We start from the raw sequence: 18,780 nt of genomic DNA, 5'->3' as shown, positions 1-18,780 counted from the left end.
TTAATTAAATACTGATTTAGTGATGTCGAGAAAACTCACTTGTAGAGAAATATATATGTAAAAACGGCTCGTTTGGGTTGAGAAAATATTTTACGTAGAAGAGCGAACAACGTTTCGACCTTCTTCGGTCATCGTCAGGTTTACAAAGAAAGTAAGAGGTAACTGACCGGAAGCTGACCACATGTTTGGAAGGGGTTGTGTAACTGAGTGTCGGAATGTAGAGGGCGGTGTTAGATGTTTGAATATATAATTTTATATTATTTATTTTATTATATTTAATATAGGTATAAAGGCGTTCCTTTATATTGGTTAATTTTGGGTTTAAGTTGTTGTATAAGTAAGGCTTCTTTAATTTTGCGTTTGTTTATGTTTGTTTCTTTATTTAGCATTTGAGTGTTTTCTATGGCTATGTTGTGTTTATTTAACTTGCAGTGTTCGAAAACGTGTGAAGGTGACTTTTATGTTCTTTGAATCTGGTTTCCATTTTCTACTTGTTTCTCAATATAGAAGTCGTGGCAATTATCACATTGTATTTTATAAATAATATTGGTGTGGTGTTTGTCAATGTAGTTTTACATAGCATAGACCTCAGTTTTGTGCCTGGTTTATGAATAAATTTGGTATTAATTGGAATGTCATATTTTGTTACTAGTTTTGCTAAATGTTAGTTATTTGTCTGCTGATGTCAGGAATATATGGTATGCAGCAGTATATGGTTTCGAGATTTTTTGATTCGTGAGATATATTTATTTTTGTTGGTTGATTTTGCTTTCTGTCTAGGTGTGTGCGTATAATGTTTTCTACAGTTTGTGGAGAAAACTTATTGACGTTGTTGAAGTATTGTTTTATTTTGTTAAATTCATCGTTAATTTTATCTGTTGAGCATAGTTTTATGGCTGTGTTTATTTGGTTTCTTAGTATGTTGAGTTTTTGTTTTGTTTCATGTGCTGAGTCCCAAGGAATGTATAGTCCAGTATGGGTTATTTTTGGTGAATTTCTGTTTTGAATTGTGTGTCGGTTGTTGTAATATTGAGGTTAAGAAATGATATTTGATTGCTTTCTTCCTTTTCACATGTGAAGTTAATATTGGGATGTATAGAGTTAATGTGATTGAAAAAATTAAGTGTGTGTTCTGTAGATAGATGAATCCGCAACCGTGTCATCTACATATCTGTACCAGTATAGTGGTGGATGTAATGCTGTGTTAATTGCTTGTGTTTCAACTTGTGTCATAAATATATTGGCTAGAACTGGTGATACTGGGTTGCCCATGCTTAGGCCATTTGTTTGTATATAGTTGTGGTTGTTGAACATGAAGTTTGTCTTTATCGTGGTGAATTCTATGAGGGTTGCTAATTGGTTGCTGGGAATGTCTATAGTTGGGTTAGGGTCTCGGATATAGAGTTCTAAGGCTATCTTTCTTTGTGAACCTGACGATGACCAAAGAAGGTCGAAACGTTGCTCGCTCTTCTACGTAAAATATTTTCTCAACCCAAACGAGCCGTTTTTGCGTATATATTAATTACTGATTTTTAGTAACTAACATTATTTGGTACATTTTGTTGAACTTGAGAAGAAAAAACTCATTTTGTCACTATGATTTGGTATTTTTAATGTTTAATCCAAGCAGAATTATATATGCAAGTTGATTAAGCTACAGCTATTTTGATCCTTCAGTAATAACTCTCAAGCTTCTAAAAATATAGTACTATATTCAATTAGGTTTTCAATATAAGGTAAAAATATGGTTATAATGTTAAAATTCTGACTTCAAAGAACCACAAAAATTCAGTTTTCTCTGAATTGTGATACAATCATGGGAGGAAGCTCTACCTGAAACTGCATTACATTAACTTACTGGATCGTTTGTTCAATAATTTCTCAAAATAGAATGTGAGTCAAGTATAATCAGTTTCACAAACATTTTGCAATGTGCTGTCATCCTGAGTAGTCAAGTTATAAACCAATCAAAAGTTTTTGTTGAGTTTCAAACGTTCTTTGGAGTAACTGGCTAATGTTTGAGGATGTGGTTTGGCTCATTATTTAGAAAATACTACAAATTATCCATATGTTTTGATACTTTTTACTATCAATGGGATTCACACAGTACACTATATTAAGTAGTTTTATGTTTTTGCGTGTTATAGCACACAGTATAAAGAACTGACGAAAATTAAACTGGGTAAAATTATTAATTTTCTTTACAAAACAGACAGGTGAGTCCATCAGTAATTATTGAGGTTAACTAAAACACTGGTGATATTCTTTGTTTTATATTTATGTATGACTCTAGTGTTAATGATACAATCTTAGATTCATGCACAAATTCATACATAAATAATCAAAAATAAATTGTTTTGTTGATCCAAACACACTCACACACACACAAAATATGAACCCAATCAGTAACTCTAGGGTTAATCATCGATTACTTAATATTAATTAATTCACATGAAAGATCTATTTTTAATTACTTAATTGTGCAAGTTCAAGTATATATAAGTATTTGGTGTTACCTAATTATTTGGTTTATTTGTATAAGTTGTGATATTTTATACCAACATTATTCTGGTTCTAGTATCAAAATGCAAGAAAGATAAAAAAATGTTACCACAGTTCACAGATAGAAACATTTGCAAAGTAAATTTAAGTAATGAAGATTATAACAGGATTTAATAAAGAAACTTAAGATTAATGTGATACTTTGTTTGTTAAAAAAATAACAAAAACTAATTGTAATAAAAATATGGTTAGTTCTGTCTTGTGAGTTGTAATGTATTTATTTTGTTTTTTTGTGTTTAAACTTTAGGGGATGTTCGTGTGAATGAGAATGCAGGACTCATGGTTATGCATACAATCTGGGTTCGAGAACACAATCGTATAGCAAATTCTCTGTCTGCTCTGAACCTTCACTGGGACGATGACCAAGTGTATGAAGAGGCCAGAAGGATTGTCATAGCTCAGGTACATTGGCAAGAGTATCTGCTTGAAAAATTAAGAGTTTTCTTTTGTTTGATTTTCTCATATTTATCACAGAAGGACTAGGACAGCTTGTGTAAGTTGTTTTTTTACTTTCTTTGGCAAGTTGAATAGGTTCTAGAAATTCAAGTATCAATCAATTAATAGTGTCATCAATTAGTGGACTTCACTTAGACTGTGAGAATTTCTATCACATTCTGGTTTTGCCTGTCTGAACTGTGAAGTTCAAGTTCAATGATTGGAAAAACTCAGAGTTTGCACATATTTAGTAAGTTTTCATTGATTGTAGGAATTTTATTTAATGAAAGGTTTCAGATTTAAAAAAAACAAACAAGCTATGAATTGAATTTTTTTATATTGTAACCCCATATCCTCGTGATTATTGTATAATGAATTGGGCTAATTAGGATGGATTGTAGGTAAGGCTATTTGCATAAATGTAATGTGCTGTTAGTCATCTTGTGTTTGTAGACATTGTTCTTTGATGAAGGGTTTACTCCAATGGCTGTTATTTATCACATGGGTAGTGCTTAGTAACAATTTATAAGTTTCTTAACATTAACAGTCATAACCCTAACTATCTGACTGTGATGTACAATGTTTTAATTGTATACAATATTATAAGAATCGGTTATATGTGTTTTTCTGGATAACAATCGACTGTCTTGTTTTATCATCATCTGTTGTACTTGAGTTACCTGTAACAAGTGCCGACAACCTGTTATGTGTAGTGACATAAATTAGAATTTAAAATTAACCCAGAAATTAACATAGCTAATTTAATATACCATTTAATTACGTTTATGAAAATTTATAGAGCAAAAACTAATCACTGGAATACATTGAGCCATCAGTTAATGTTAATGATATATTACCAATTATAATCCTATTCTTAATGTCCTGCTAGGTTTTAGCCTGTTTTGGAGATTTAAGCTATTCCTAAGTCCATATAATGAGTTAACACTCCAAATAAAATATATGCGAAATTATATATATATTTAATATAATATAAATAATATATATTTAATATAATATAAATAATATATATATAATATAACACAGATAATTATATTAAATGTATATTTAACATAATGTAAATAATATATATTTATTGTAACATAGATAATAATATTAAATATATACTTATTAAATATGTATTATTTACATTATAGTATAGCATAGATAATAATATTAAATGTATATTTAACATACTGTAAATAATATATATTTATTGTAACATAGATAATAATATTAAATATATACTTACTATAATGTAAATAATACATATTTAATATAGCATAGATAATAATATTAAATGTATATTTAATATAATTTAAATAATTATATATTTAATATAATATAAATAACATATATTTAATATAATGTTGATAATATATGTTTGATATAATACAAATAATATATATTAAATATAACATAATATAAATAAAACTAACATTACAAAAGAACACATATTTTAGCTGCATCAGCATTGGCTGTAACAGATATAGTGTGGTTGTCATATAATAATATATTACCATTTAATTTAGCTCATGAGGTATTAGAATAAATAATGTAGGTTTCTCTTGTAGATGCTTTGTTTCCTTGACCCACTCCAGGAACAAGAAAACTGGCTTCCTGATTTGCCAGCTGTTGTGAATAGCAGTCAAGTTAATTCAAATAGAATAATAAAAACAAGTGATACATGTTAAAATAAAAATAAAATAATTGTGATCCAAAAATTCTGCTTAAGTGACTTATATAAACATGGATAATAATTACAAATCACTTGTTTAATTAATCTGGTTTATACTGTGGCATTTGTTATTCATGAAAAATTGATGATGTATATATACATGTAGAGCCTAAACCACTGCTGTATTTATTGTATCCTGGTTAGCCCTGTTACTAGGCAGAAGTTCTTGCCAGCACTGGCTGTGTCAGTGGGTGATGTTTTATATCATATTTTCCTTTGTTTTCACTTGATGGTCCTTTAAATTATTTACTTACAAAACATGTGGTGAAACTAAATGTTTATTTCATGCACAAACACTGATTTATTCCGTGTCCTTTGAAAAGCATGACACCAACATGGACAAAATCAGCAGCAATAGTATGCCCTGGAAAATGTATGGGGGACGAGGTGAGCCAAAAGGGAGCTTGAAGGGCCTGATGAACTTGAGAATTGCCAAGAAGGGAAATAAATAAAAGGGACCCAATTACTTTCATGTGTATGAGGGCATCTTTTATAGTTGTGCCTCTGAGCAAAATTCTATAAAATTCTCTCTAAAAATGTCTAGTGGCCAGTGAAAGGTCATTAACTGAAAGTAATAGTGTAACTTTGAAGCAGTAAAACATCTGAGTTAAATTATTAAACAGAATAATAAAAGGAAGATACAGATAGTACAGCAATAAATTAATGTTTATGAAGATAAAAAGAAACTAATTGCAAATAAACAGAAAATTTATAAAAATGTAATAAAAAGAAAATAATTTAGTAGAGATGTTACATGTCATCAACGAACAAGCGTAACATTTGTATTTGTCATGTTATAGTTGTGATATTGTTGGTGTTTTAGTCATCTTGTACCTCGTTTTCATAAGCTTGTAAAATTGAGTGGTTTTGTTTTAATAGAGGCTTCATATGAGCCAGAACATTACAAAATGTTTTCTAAAATAATTCTCACTAGCAGTTTTTAATTAGGTTTTGTGTTTTGTTTCTATTTTGGACATTCAGAGTTTTATAGGCTTTTGTTTTTAGAATGTCGTCCAAGTTTAATGAGTAACAAAGTGAAATTATGTTTATAAAATCTTTTAATGTACAACTAATTTAACTTTCAACTGTCTTGAAAATTGAACATATGTGTTATTTTATAGATTGAAAGCTGATAAATAATAGCCTCTAATTGTTTCTTTAGAAATAGTATGTAAAAACAAAAAAAATCCATGTTTTTTCTTGTTTCCAATACTGAAAATGTACAAAGAACATTTAAAAGGAAAGTAGTCTAAACAATTGTCCATAGTTTTATTATTTTGAATGACAATGATAAAATACCCATAATAATAGACAGAAAAAGTTGTAATGTGACTAGTCCAAAATATAAAAAAATAGTACACGTGTTGTAAGACCATTCATTATAATATATATGGTAAATGAGCTGAACTTCTTCAAGTAAGGCATAATTCTCATTATTTTACCATTTTAAATGTTTTAAAGTAATCTAGCTGGTTTTAATGTATGTTTTTCATGTATCACACAACTAAACTGTTGATGTATGCTCTTCATACTAAATACCTAATTTATTTAATCATTTTAGCTTCAGCATATCACTTACAATGAGCTTCTACCTGCTCTTCTGGGTCAAGAACTGATTGATAAATATGACCTTCAACCCCAGGCTAGTGGCTATTATACTGGCTATGATATAAATATCAATCCAGGAATATCTAATGCTGTGGGCACTGCTGTTCTCAGTTTTCTTTACTCTATGATGCCATCTAAATTTGACCGTTATTCCAAGGACTATCATAAGCTGGGCTCCACCCCTATGAGCCAAACTTTCTTTGATCCAAAAGATATGTATGAACCCAATAAATTCAATGAGTACTTATTAGGACTAGTTAGTCAACGAGCCCAAAGGAGAGATGAATTCATCAGCAAAGAAATGACCAACAGCTTTTTCTCTGATAGTAAACCAGGTATTGTCTTACATTTCTTCTGATTTAAGTATGTCACAATATTTCTATACGACTACTTCAGTTCATTTTATTCTAAGTTATAAAGCTAACATTTGATTTCTCATGTATCTAACTTTAAATCAATTAAAAATCTATGTTTTCTTTAATTATAATACTGTTAATTATAATAATAATAATAAATTATAATTAATTATAATACTGTTAATAATAATAATAAATTATAATTAATTATAATACTGTAATAATAATAATAATATTATAATAATAAATTATAAATTATAATTAATTATAATATTAATTAACACTGGTATTCTCTCTTACTGTGAGAAGTATTTACTGAATATAGCTATAATTGTTTGTAACTGAAGACTTAATATTTTTGATAACCAATATTTAATGCAAGTTACAGGAGTTGTGTTTAGAAAACTATAATACTCTTTTTTCCAAATCTGATATGGAGCTATGAAATGTATACAGATCATAAACATTCAGATATAATAGTTTTATAGAATGGTGCCAAAAATAGCAACATTGTACAAGTTAACAAACCATGTGCATATATTGACATTTTTTGTGACTTAGAATATCAGGTGGAATTTCTGTTATATTGTTCCTCCTTCTTGTTAAAGGCATGCTTGAGATTTAATAGAGTGGCTCTAGTCTGAAGGAAATGTTAATTTAAAGCATAATTTCAGAAATAACTATCACATTATAATAAATGGTAAACCTTTGTAAGTCTTGGTTCTTAAGTGTTTAATTACTTCATTAGCCTTGTGTCAAGGCTTTTTTTAATAAGTTTATCCTTTAATTGCTTCAGTGGTTTTATTTATCTAATATAATCATGCAGTGAGCCACAATGAACAAATACTAAGTATATTTGTTATGTCATGTTATATTTATCCATGTTATGGATGATGGTTGGCTTTATCAGGTGTTTGAGCAATTGTAATAGCAGTTTCAAAACAGTTCTATGTTATTTTGAGAACACTTTGAGACACATGGAGCAGACTGTTTGGCTTTCACTTATCTAAAGACGTTTCACATAAGTGAAAACCTTCAAATATTGTTTTGAGGTCCAACTGTGTTTCATGAACAAGTTGAATCACTTTAAAATCTGATTCAGTTCATAGTAATGAATAATACGTGAGTGAATATAATCACTGTACATTACCTATATTGAATGACCAATCATCTTCTTTTTCATATCACATGACTGATCACCAGATGTTTGATTTGTCTAATAAAGAAGAAGGATGTGTGATTGATATTGTTTTATAAGAGAAGTTTGATTTTGTCTTAGTTATAATATTACAAATTCTGATTGTTATTTTCTTTCACTGTATTTTTGTATTTTTAATTATACTTTCTCTAGCTAATTTTCATCACAGAAGTGAAAGTCAACAGATATTGTTCTGAAGTGACTGCAAGAAGTGACTTAAACTGTACACATTGCTAATTTATTTTCATTATCATTTAAGAATTCTGTAAAACATTCAGTAAGTGTGCCTAGAATGCCCTATAGGGCATATACGTGCATATGTTGAAGTAACTTTTTAATAGCTTTTTTTATGAAAACTGGAAATTTTGGAATTTGTGAAATTATAGTACTGCTATAACCTTGAATCTTTAAATCCAGTTTAAGCTGTTTTGTAAGATATTGAATGTCCTATATATTTTTTTGGGAGAATTCACAGGACTGACCTGTTAAGATCCTGTTGTCGTCTACTTATTCTCATTCAATTCTTATGACATAATATTTGATTGATTACTTTAAACCTTTAGGATTTAATTCTGTTACTTGCACATCCTATAAAATTGTGGTCAATATAGTAGGGTGACCTGTAGGATTTTAACTTAAATTACTGTAAGGATTAACAGGAGAAAATATTAATATTTTTCTAGGATTTGGTATGGATTTAGCTGCAATGGTTATTCAACAAGGTCGTGACCATGGAATTGCAGGTTACACTCATTGGAGAAAATTCTGCCGACTAGATCCTGTCATACACTCTTTTAATGATCTTCGTTCAGTAATGTCTGCTAATACAGTGGACAAGTTGACCCATCTCTATAAGTAAGAAGCTTTTTTACAGTTTTTTTGACATCTTCAAGATAATTAATAGATTATTTAGGACTAATATCAACATATTTTTAATAGTAGATTTTCACGTGCACATCAAGAGCTCTTTCTTGATTCAGTGGTTGATGATTCATGTCCATCCTTAGTTTGTTGAGTGTTTTGTCTGGTTAATTACAAAAAGAAATGAGACTCCAGTCTATGAAATATATGACTAATCACCTGTTTCAAATGACCTTCTTAAAGAGACAAGCAGTGTATACGAGATATAGCAATAACAGTTTTGTGTTACCTTTAAATGTAGAATTCTGACTTGGTGGAAGAAAGCAGAAGGTTGTTATAATTAGATTTCAGTCAAACTGGATTAATGTCACAAGTAGGGTATCTCAGGACCTTGTGTTAAGACATTTGCTTTGTTTGATTAACATAGGCGAATTGCTACTTTATAAAGTAATTTGGATTATTTAACGAGTTTAGCAAATAAATGGTAAATGTCTTTTATTTATAATAAATGCAAGGTAGTGAGTATGGAATATCATTTTGAGTATAATTTTGATGGGAATAACTTAACAGTTTTATGAAAGAAAAATATTTTGATGTTCCAGATGATTAGTTTCTTAAGTTATCTGAGCAAAATAGTGTTGTTAATAGCTGGGCAAATACGATTTTAGGTTGTATCTACAGAAATAAATTTATGGAGATTATTATTTTTTGTGTATACCATTGGTTAGGTAATATTTGCAGTATTAAATTCAGTCTTGAGGCCCTTGCCTTAGGAAGGACACTGAATTGTTTGAAAGGGTTCAGACGAGGGGTAATAGGATGATACCTGAGATGGAAAGGCTGTAATATATGTTGAGATCTCTGAAACTTTTTCTCTTGAGAAAAGTAAAACTTATAGGAGACTGATTGAAGCACCTAAGATTGTAAGGGAATTGATAATGTAGGTGCATCATATTTTTTTCATAATTAATCATGAGAATGATAGGATTAGAGGATTAAATATAAGTTGACAGTTGAGACAGATTTATTTTTATAACAGAAGGTTACCATCTGCAATGAGTTCATGCCCTGTTAGTGCCAGAAATAATTTATATTATTCACTTTGGAGCAATAATTGCTTTATATGAGTAGTGGTTAAATCTCACTCTTCAATTGAAGTAGTGTATGAGTTGGTGGTGGGTGATATTGACTACCTGCCTTTCCCTCTTGTCTGCCACTTTGAAATTAGGGATGGCTAGCACAAATAGTCCTTAAGCAGCTTTGGCAAGATTTTACAAGTAAGAACTTATTATTTTCTAAAGGTTATTAAATTATTAGCTAGTCTGATGCAAGCTTCAGTTCAAAATCATACTAAAACTTTACTAATAACAACAATAATTTTCTAACATATTCCTTTAGTCTTAAACTGAAATAGACTCGATACATGTTCTCATAAATTTACTTGGCAACAAATAGACAACATTATACTAGGCCATAGTATTGAATCATGAAGTCAAACTGATGTTAAAAATAGTTAGAAGCTACTAATTTTATTGGTCAATGAAGATCATAAAGAAAATGATTTAACTAGAGGGTATTCATGTCAAAGATTAGTCTGATCTGAAGTTTTTAAAAGATTGAATGTGTATATTTTATGAGAAGAGGATTGACTATTATGATATCATTTTGATATTGTGGTGCACATTTTATACAGGATCAAAATCTGAGGAAAGACAAAACATAGTTATATTTAATAATTGAACTACAATTTATAGGAGATTGTGTTGCCAGTTATATTTTCAGAATATAATATTCTCAAAAAATATTTAAGTCAAAACCACTTCTGATACAACTAATTTTTCTGAGGATCGAAAACATTTGGTTATTGAGTTAGGGTCATTAAGTTTATTAAATATTGTACAGAGTACCAAAAGGCACTGCTTGTAGAAGGGGTAAATAATTTTCCACCTTTGAACTGGTTCTGAAAAATGTAGTTTTTTTTTTTATGTGCACATTATATGTAAACACCAACATTATGCCACCTATTTTCCTTACTAACTTTTTTTCACAAAATTACAACTCAGATTAAACATAGCTTCTTCAGTATAATAAAAAATAAATATTTAATTGACTTATTTCAGAAATGTTGATGACATTGACCTCTTCACTGGTGGGTTAGCAGAAAACCCAGTTACTGGAGCTGCAGTTGGACCTACATTTGGTTGTCTGTTAGGCAGACAGTTTCATTATCTGAGAAGGGGTGATAGATTCTGGTATGAAAATGATATTCCTCCATCTTCCTTTACCAAAGGTGAATTATTTTTTATATCTTCTTGTAGCTAGTTACCTGTTTTATTTTATAAAATATCTCCTGTTGCTTAATAATAATTTCCAGAAAAACATAATTATTCTGTTTATGATGTAATTTTTCCATTCAGGGTGATTGAATGATGCATGGAAACATATGTTATTCATCTTAGAGAAATATTTAAATTATAAATTTGCATGGTTCCTTAATTTTTGTACCTCCATGTATAAGAAAATCCCCATAGTTTAAGTTGAGGACAATCAATTTGCTTACTTATCATAATTAACTTTGATATATAAAACTGAATAGCTGCTTGGAATATGAGGTGGTTTACCATTTATAGCATATGTGTGGATTGAAACAGTGTCAGGTTGTAAGTTACTGAATACTGAAGAATTGTTTTTTTGAATATATAAGTTTATTTTAAAATTACTTGCTGTTTTGAAAAATAGAAAGCTAAAAACATATCTAACAATAAAAATAAATCTATTTTTTTACTCATACTTTAATGACCTGGCATTGCACATGACTTGCAATCTGAGGGTTGTGGGTTCAAATTCCCATTACACCAAATTTGCTCACCCTTTCAGCCATGGGAGCATTATAATGTGATGGTCAATCCTACTATGTGTTGGTAAAAGAGTAACCCAACAATTGGCAGTGGGTGGTGATGACTAGCTGCCTTCTCTCTAGTCTTACATTGCAAAATTAGAGATGGCTAGCTGAGACAGCTCTCATGTATCTTTGTGCAAAATTTAAAACAAACATATTCATATTTCAGTGAAACTCTATTTTGTGATCCACTTTGTAGTAGCAGTGTCAACCATGACATAGTACAACGGGGTGTTTGTTTTTAATCCAGTCAGTAGACCACAAACATTAATGCTCTGAATCCTCACAAGACAGAATGTTGTCCCATACCATTCTGCCTCAGTTTATCCTCTGTTCTTATAAAACCTTAAATGTACATACCTTTATAAGATTATTTTGGCTAATCAGTGCACTTTTATTTTTCTGGAATCTACTTAGTGTTGAATGTTAATTTGTTATAGCCATTTTGATCTCAGTCAAATATTAACATATCTACAATGGTTAGAATATTATAAAAACTAATAACTGAGAAACAAAAAAACTTTTATATAGAAAAATATAAGATTTTTAGAAAGATGTACAAGTAAACGACATATAGACAATAATATGAGGTGCATATACAAAGATCACTAATTTCTACTAAAAAATACAACTTTTTAATGTCGGTGATTTAATGCTATTTACTTGAGATTGCAATAAATGTAATCTTGTATAAGTTATTAACAATTAGTTAAATATGTTACATTAATGGTTTAGTAACTGAATATTAGTTGTGAATTTCCCATTGGTTTTTTTCAATGATTGTGGAGTTATCCTATCAGTTCTTGGTTTTTCCCAATAATCTACAACAATCAGTTACAGTAAGATACATAAGGTTGAGAACATAACTAAAGAAACTGGTTTCAAGATTTTACTGTAGTGTTCTTTTTTAAAGTTAATTTTAGGTATTCTAATAATTGCAGGTTTGATGTAAATATTTTTAAAATGAAAGTAATAGTATAAAAAATAATGAGGATTGTGTTTTAACAATATATTATGTACATCTCTGGAACTTTAGTGTTACTTAAATGTTTCTGGGCTTCAAAGAACTGTCATGGATTTAAACTTCTTTAGCAGGTTTTAAATATTAAGTTACAAATCCATCTCTTTCTACTGCTTTCAATACTTGTATTCTTATTTAAATCTTAGTAAGCCATCCTGCAGTAACTAAATTTTTGTCTAGTTCTAGAAGATATGTATCTATTTATTAAATTAATTAAAATGTATAATGTGTGCATGCAATAATAGACATAAAATCTGAATTATCACGTATTGGCCAGTATTTTATCGTATGTATATGTTTTGCAAATTTGACAGAACAACTGAAAGAAATTAGGAAAGTGACATTGGCTCGAGTATTGTGTGACAATGCAGATAAAGCAGATTTTATTCAACCATCGACAATGCTGATCAGTGATCCTTTCTTGTAAGTTGAAAAATTGGATTTAATAAGAATAACTGGTATGCAGAACAATATATAAGCAATCATTTATTTTTGCAGATAATATTTTTAAAAATTTGATACGACTGTACTTTGATATCTAGTTTTCATTAGTTTTTAGTTTTGTATTATTTTCTTATCATACAAGTTATTCTTCTAACTTTCTATTATCCAAAATAGTTTATTAGTGCTAATTTTTTTATTTGAAAAGACAAGTTAAAAAAAGAGAAATTTCTAAATTTTTCAGGAAGTTTAACTTTGATCAGTAGAGTGAACTGCAAGGGAGGTTAGGAAAGAATGTTATCCATTTTTTTAGGGGATGTTATGAAAAACATTATCCGGTTTTTAGGAGAGGTCAGAAAAGAATATTATCCCAGTTTTTATGGGAGGTTATGAAAAAAACAGTATTCCAATTTTCAGGGGAAATTAAGTTGTTGTTGTTGTTTGTTGTTTTGAATTAAGCACAGAGCTACACAATGGGCTATCTGTGCTCTGCCCACCACGGGTATCGAAACCTGGTTTTTAGCATTGTAAGTCCGCAGACATACTGCTGAGCCACTGGGGGGGCAGGGAGGTTAAGAAAGAACAGTGACTGATTTTCAGATGCATTAGATAAAATCATTTTCAGCACTTGCAGGTGATCAAATAAAATTACTCAAAAGGTTACGTAGTGTAACTATATACTGACCTTCAATTACGTCAAATGTGTATTTCCTGAAGCCAAACTCTTTAGTTGAAATTAAGGACGATCATTATAATAAAACGTATTTTAGCTAAACAGCTTTGTAGTATCATTTAACAGTAGCTATTTATCAGTTGAATACAGTTTCTACAGTATAGTTTGAAAATACTAATCAATAAAAATTGGACTGAAAATTAATCATAATTATTTTGATTAATTGTTATAATCCATTACAATGAGTGTCACATAAGATAATTGATTAATGTTAATGCAATTACAGTTAAATCCATTAATGTCAGGAAAGTAATCAGCTGATCAAAAATTAATGTTTTTGATTATTAATATTTTCAATTATTTTAATCAACCAAGTTTCTTGCAAGAATAATAAATTAGTTTAGTGTAATCGATTAATGTGACCAACGATTAATCAATTATTATATTCCATTACTCTTCCACCTCTGTTTGATTCCAGTAAATCACCAGTTGTATATTCCCACTGTGTTAGTGTTGTTTTGATCATAATCCAGATAAAGTACAGATATATTTATTTATATTTTTATGAGAATTAATGCTATTATGTTGGGACAATGTGGCCCAGTGATTGGTGCATTGGATTCATAGTCAAAAGGTTGTAGGTTCAAGTTGTGGCTGTGTCTTGTTGTCATGTACTTTGGTAAGGTACTTTACTTCAATTGCTTCACTATATATAACTGTAAACTGTGTAATAACTGATGGCTAGGGTCTAACCTGTGACAGACTAGATTTCTGTCCAGGAAGAATATGTCATCATTCTCATTTACTCAAGACATGGATGGACTTAACCATTAATTTTATCATCCGTACATAAAAAGATAAAAATGTAATGTAATCTTTGTTTTCGAAGATTGGTCAGTCTTTACAAAATGCATGGATGCATTTGCCATCTATTACTGAAGTGTATGTCTTAGTTATTTGTCTCAAACTATCTAGAAATGACATATTTCATATAAGTATCAAGCAGTTTATTTGATTGTAGTGTTTATAGACTATGGAGTTTGGAAAATTCATGAACTTATAATGTGAAACATTTGTAGTGTTGTGTGGATTTCTTTTCATTCATAAGTTGAAAGTGAATAAAGTCTTACCATTCACATTTCCTTTCAGAAATGCCTACCAAACATGTAACACTGAAGACATATCTTCCTTGGATCTGAAAAAGTGGCAAACAGGTTTGTGAAGAGAATCATAGTCCATCAATGAAAAAAATAGTGAGATAAAAGGTCTATCTAAATACAGATAATTTTATTAACAGATTGAGTTAAGTAACAAAACCAAAACCTTATTTGAAAAAGACCTATAAAAATCCTTCCAAAAACAACGTGAAATGTTAAAGTATTGTAGTTAGAATTTATTAAGGCTGAATTTAAAGTAACAGAATAGATGAAGCCTCATATTGGAAAAGGAATGATGACTGTAATACTGAACTTACTAATAAGTGCATCCATGTGAAATGTGACAAACATTTACTAAAATGTATGAGTCTACTGTACACATGAAATAAGATGTGTTAAAAGTATATTTGTACTCACTATGTGTCTGTGAATTCACAAAGCCAGTCTGAGTCTAACAAGTTAGAGCTATAGGTAATGTTCAGGTGAAAAATAAAAATATTTTTGTCCATTGTACAGTTAAATATAGCACTTACATAATTTAGAAAACGTACAAAATAAATACCTGAGTATCTCCAGTATTTATATAGCACATACATAATTTAAAAAACGTACAAAATAAATACCTGAATATCTCTAGTATTTATATAGCATTTACATAATTTAGAAAACGTACAAAATAAATACCTGAGTATCTCTAGTATTTATATAGCACTTACATAATTTAGAAAACGTACAAAATAAATACCTGAGTATTTCTAGTATTTATATAGCACTTACATAATTTAGAAAACGTACAAAATAAATACCTGAGCATCTCTAGTATTTATATAGCACTTACATAATTTAAAAAACGTACAAAATAAATACCTGAGTATCTCTAGTATTTATATAGCACTTACATAATTTAAAAAACGTGCAAAATAAATACTTGAGTATCTCTAGTATTTATATAGCACTTACATAATTTAAAAAACGTACAAAATAAATATCTGAGTACCTCTAGTATTTATATAGCACTTACATAATTTAAAAAACGTACAAAATAAATACCTGAGTATTTACTCTTCTTTACCACAAACTATCACTAAATGAGCAAATTAGGGTAAACAGAATACTTTATCACTTTGACAGAACATGAGATTTATGAATTTATGAGAAACTGTCTGTGAAGTAGCTAAAATACGACAAGAGCATTGTATCAGGACAAATAAAATAAATATTAGGCTTTGCTAATAATCCATTATCTTATTTATTAAGAAATATTTTCCCTATGAAGTTTAAAAACGTTTTAATAATAACCTTACTTGTTCCTGTTTAGGTTGTTTCAGCTGAATAATTTGAATTAAGTAGTGATGACATGATAAACCATTTTCTGTAGAAAATTCAGATGTATAATAGTGACTCACACTAACGTTAGAAGATGGACTTATACTGTTGTGGTTCTCTCACTTTCTCTCTCTCTCTCTCTATATATATATATATACATACACTGCTGGCTAAAATCTTAAGGCCAATGAACATAAAGACAAAATATGTTTTTTGCATTGTTAGACTCAACCACTTATTTGAGTGGAGCTTGAAACATGAAAATAATAAAAGGGAAAAAAACAAAAAACTTTTTAGCACTTAATAGGGAAAATGTGAACACCATGAAATTAGCCTGAATACTAGTTGGTCAATAGTTTAAGACCATACCAAAAAGAATACCTGAACAGGGTAGGAAATGCCCAACAAGAGGTCTCAGTAGTTAGTTGCACCATCGTCATTGCAAATAACTGCAAACATTCGCTTCAGCATGGTTGATATAAGCGTTTGCAGAAGGCTGGCTGTAATGTTATTCCAAGTGGTGAAGATGGCTTAACAAAGATCATTCACTGTTTGGAATTGATGTTCATTTCTATAGACTTTCCTTTCCATCCATCCCCAAACATTTTCAATGAGGTTCAGTTCAGGCAAACATACTGGATGGTCCAAAGAAATCACTTTACTCACCATGAAAAAGTCCTTTGTTTTGTGGTCATTGTGGATTGCAGCATTGTCCTGCTGAAAGATCCAGTCATTTCCTCACAAGCGAGGGTCTTCAGTCAATAAGGATGCTCTCTCCAACATGCCAATGTAGCCAGTTGCTGTTTGACGCCCCTGTATAACCTGAAACTCCATTGTTCCATGGAAGGAGAAAGCACCCCAGATCATGATGGAACCTCCTCCACTTTGTTGTGTAGAAAATGTCTCTAGTGGGATATCCTTATCGTGCCAATGACATTGGAAGCCATCTGGACCATCCATGTTAAATTTTTTGTCATCAGAGAACAAAACCTTCATCCAATTTTCTATGACCCATGTTTGGTGCTTCTCAACAAAGTTTAACCGAGTTGTTTCTTGGTGTGAAAGGAAGGGTGGCCTTTGAAGACGTTTATGGTTTTTAAAGCCTTTCTCACACAGATGCTGTCTTATTGTTCTTGAGCTGTATTCTGCATTCATAAGGGCCTTATTCTGGTTCAACAATCGGCTGGTGTCTTGCCGGACAACCCGTCTAATCCTCCTGCTCAATGCGGTGAAATTTCCTTGTCTGACCACTTGAAATTCTCGTTCCGTATTCCTTAGGGTCTTTAAAGAAATTTGCAACAGCAGTTTTACTACGCCCAATCTCACCAGCAATGACACATTGAGAGACCTTGCTTTTGCAGCTCGACAATTCTGCAATGTTCAAACTCTGTCAACTTTTTAACCTTTGCCATGTTTCTACCCAATGTAACACAGGAGATATCAGTGGGATATGTTTACAATGCTAATGTTTGAACACAATTGACTAAACTTTATTATGTGTTTACCGATTAACGCTTTGTTTCAGTATGGTCTTAAACTTTTGACCAGCTAGTATTTAGGCTAATTTCATAGTGTTCAGATTTTCCCTATTAAATGCTGAAAAAGTTTTTATTTTTTATTTTCATCTTTCGAAGCTCCACTCAAATACGTGGTTGTATATATATACAGAGCTAAACTTTGGTCCAAATCTGGGGTATTGCCACATGTTTTCCAAATGCTGGAAAGCCATTATTCTATTTGTTCTGAACAAATCTAAATGCTTTTACACTGCATTAAAATGAACCGTTTCATATCTGTTTTACATTAAAATAAATGAGCAGGAAAAAATGAGTGAAAATTATTGTTTTTCTTCTTTCCCTGTTAAGAGACAAAATGTAAACAGAGTAAACAGAAAAAAAACTTTCACTGGTAGATGTTAATCTGAACTCAGTTTTGACAACAATAACACATAATGATTCTTATGAACATCTGTTTGATTATTGGTAGTGAACTGCTCTCCACAGTCACAAGGTTAAGACTTAAAGGCCCACATTAGAAATATGAAATGAAAGAATGACTAGCAGTCCAAGAAAGTGTTGATAGCTTCTATATGGTAGCTGGGTTTTGAATCCAGTTTGGGGTTGGAATGACATGTTAACATTTTGATATGGTGTATTATTTGTCTTAGATTATGAGAAATAAAGGTTCTAAAAGTTGTTAAAATATTACTGTTTTTATTATTTGTACTCTAACTTTTTTTTTTTGGTCCTTCCTCCCTCCCTCTTGTGGCACAACATTAAATCTGTAGAATAATAATTCTGAAAACTGAATTTGATACCTGTGGTTGGCAAAACACACATGATGCATTGTGAAGTTTTGTGCTAAATTACAAATTAATGACACCTTTTCTTTAGAGATGAAAGTTAGAATGCTTAAAACGATTAATGCACTGTTTCAGGTTTTAGTCAATATAAAAATGAGTTTTACTTAATAAGTTGCATTTGTAATCAAGAATCTGACTTTTTTGTA

The 18,780-nt window shown here is 30.2% G+C and overlaps 1 protein-coding gene across 2 annotated transcripts in view; it reads left to right on the top strand.

The window, feature by feature from the left end:
• LOC143256075 (uncharacterized) overlaps window positions 1-18,780 on the top strand; it is a 127,747-nt gene that overhangs the window by 74,839 nt on the left and 34,128 nt on the right. Inside the window, exons 4-9 of one of the 2 annotated variants that reach the window (XM_076512747.1) lie at window positions 2,810-2,964; window positions 6,294-6,675; window positions 8,578-8,749; window positions 10,876-11,045; window positions 12,990-13,098; window positions 14,939-15,003. In XM_076512747.1, coding sequence (XP_076368862.1) covers window positions 2,810-2,964; window positions 6,294-6,675; window positions 8,578-8,749; window positions 10,876-11,045; window positions 12,990-13,098; window positions 14,939-15,003 — 1,053 coding nt within the window. The remainder of the gene's footprint in view (window positions 1-2,809; window positions 2,965-6,293; window positions 6,676-8,577; window positions 8,750-10,875; window positions 11,046-12,989; window positions 13,099-14,938; window positions 15,004-18,780) is intronic. The other variant, XM_076512748.1, reaches the window with a different exon arrangement.

Source organism: Tachypleus tridentatus, chromosome 7 (assembly GCF_004210375.1).
Source record: "Tachypleus tridentatus isolate NWPU-2018 chromosome 7, ASM421037v1, whole genome shotgun sequence".
In the NCBI taxonomy this organism is placed as follows: domain Eukaryota; kingdom Metazoa; phylum Arthropoda; class Merostomata; order Xiphosura; family Limulidae; genus Tachypleus; species Tachypleus tridentatus.
Note: the sequence above shows the minus strand (reverse complement) of the source record. Positions and strands in the feature narration are given on the sequence as shown.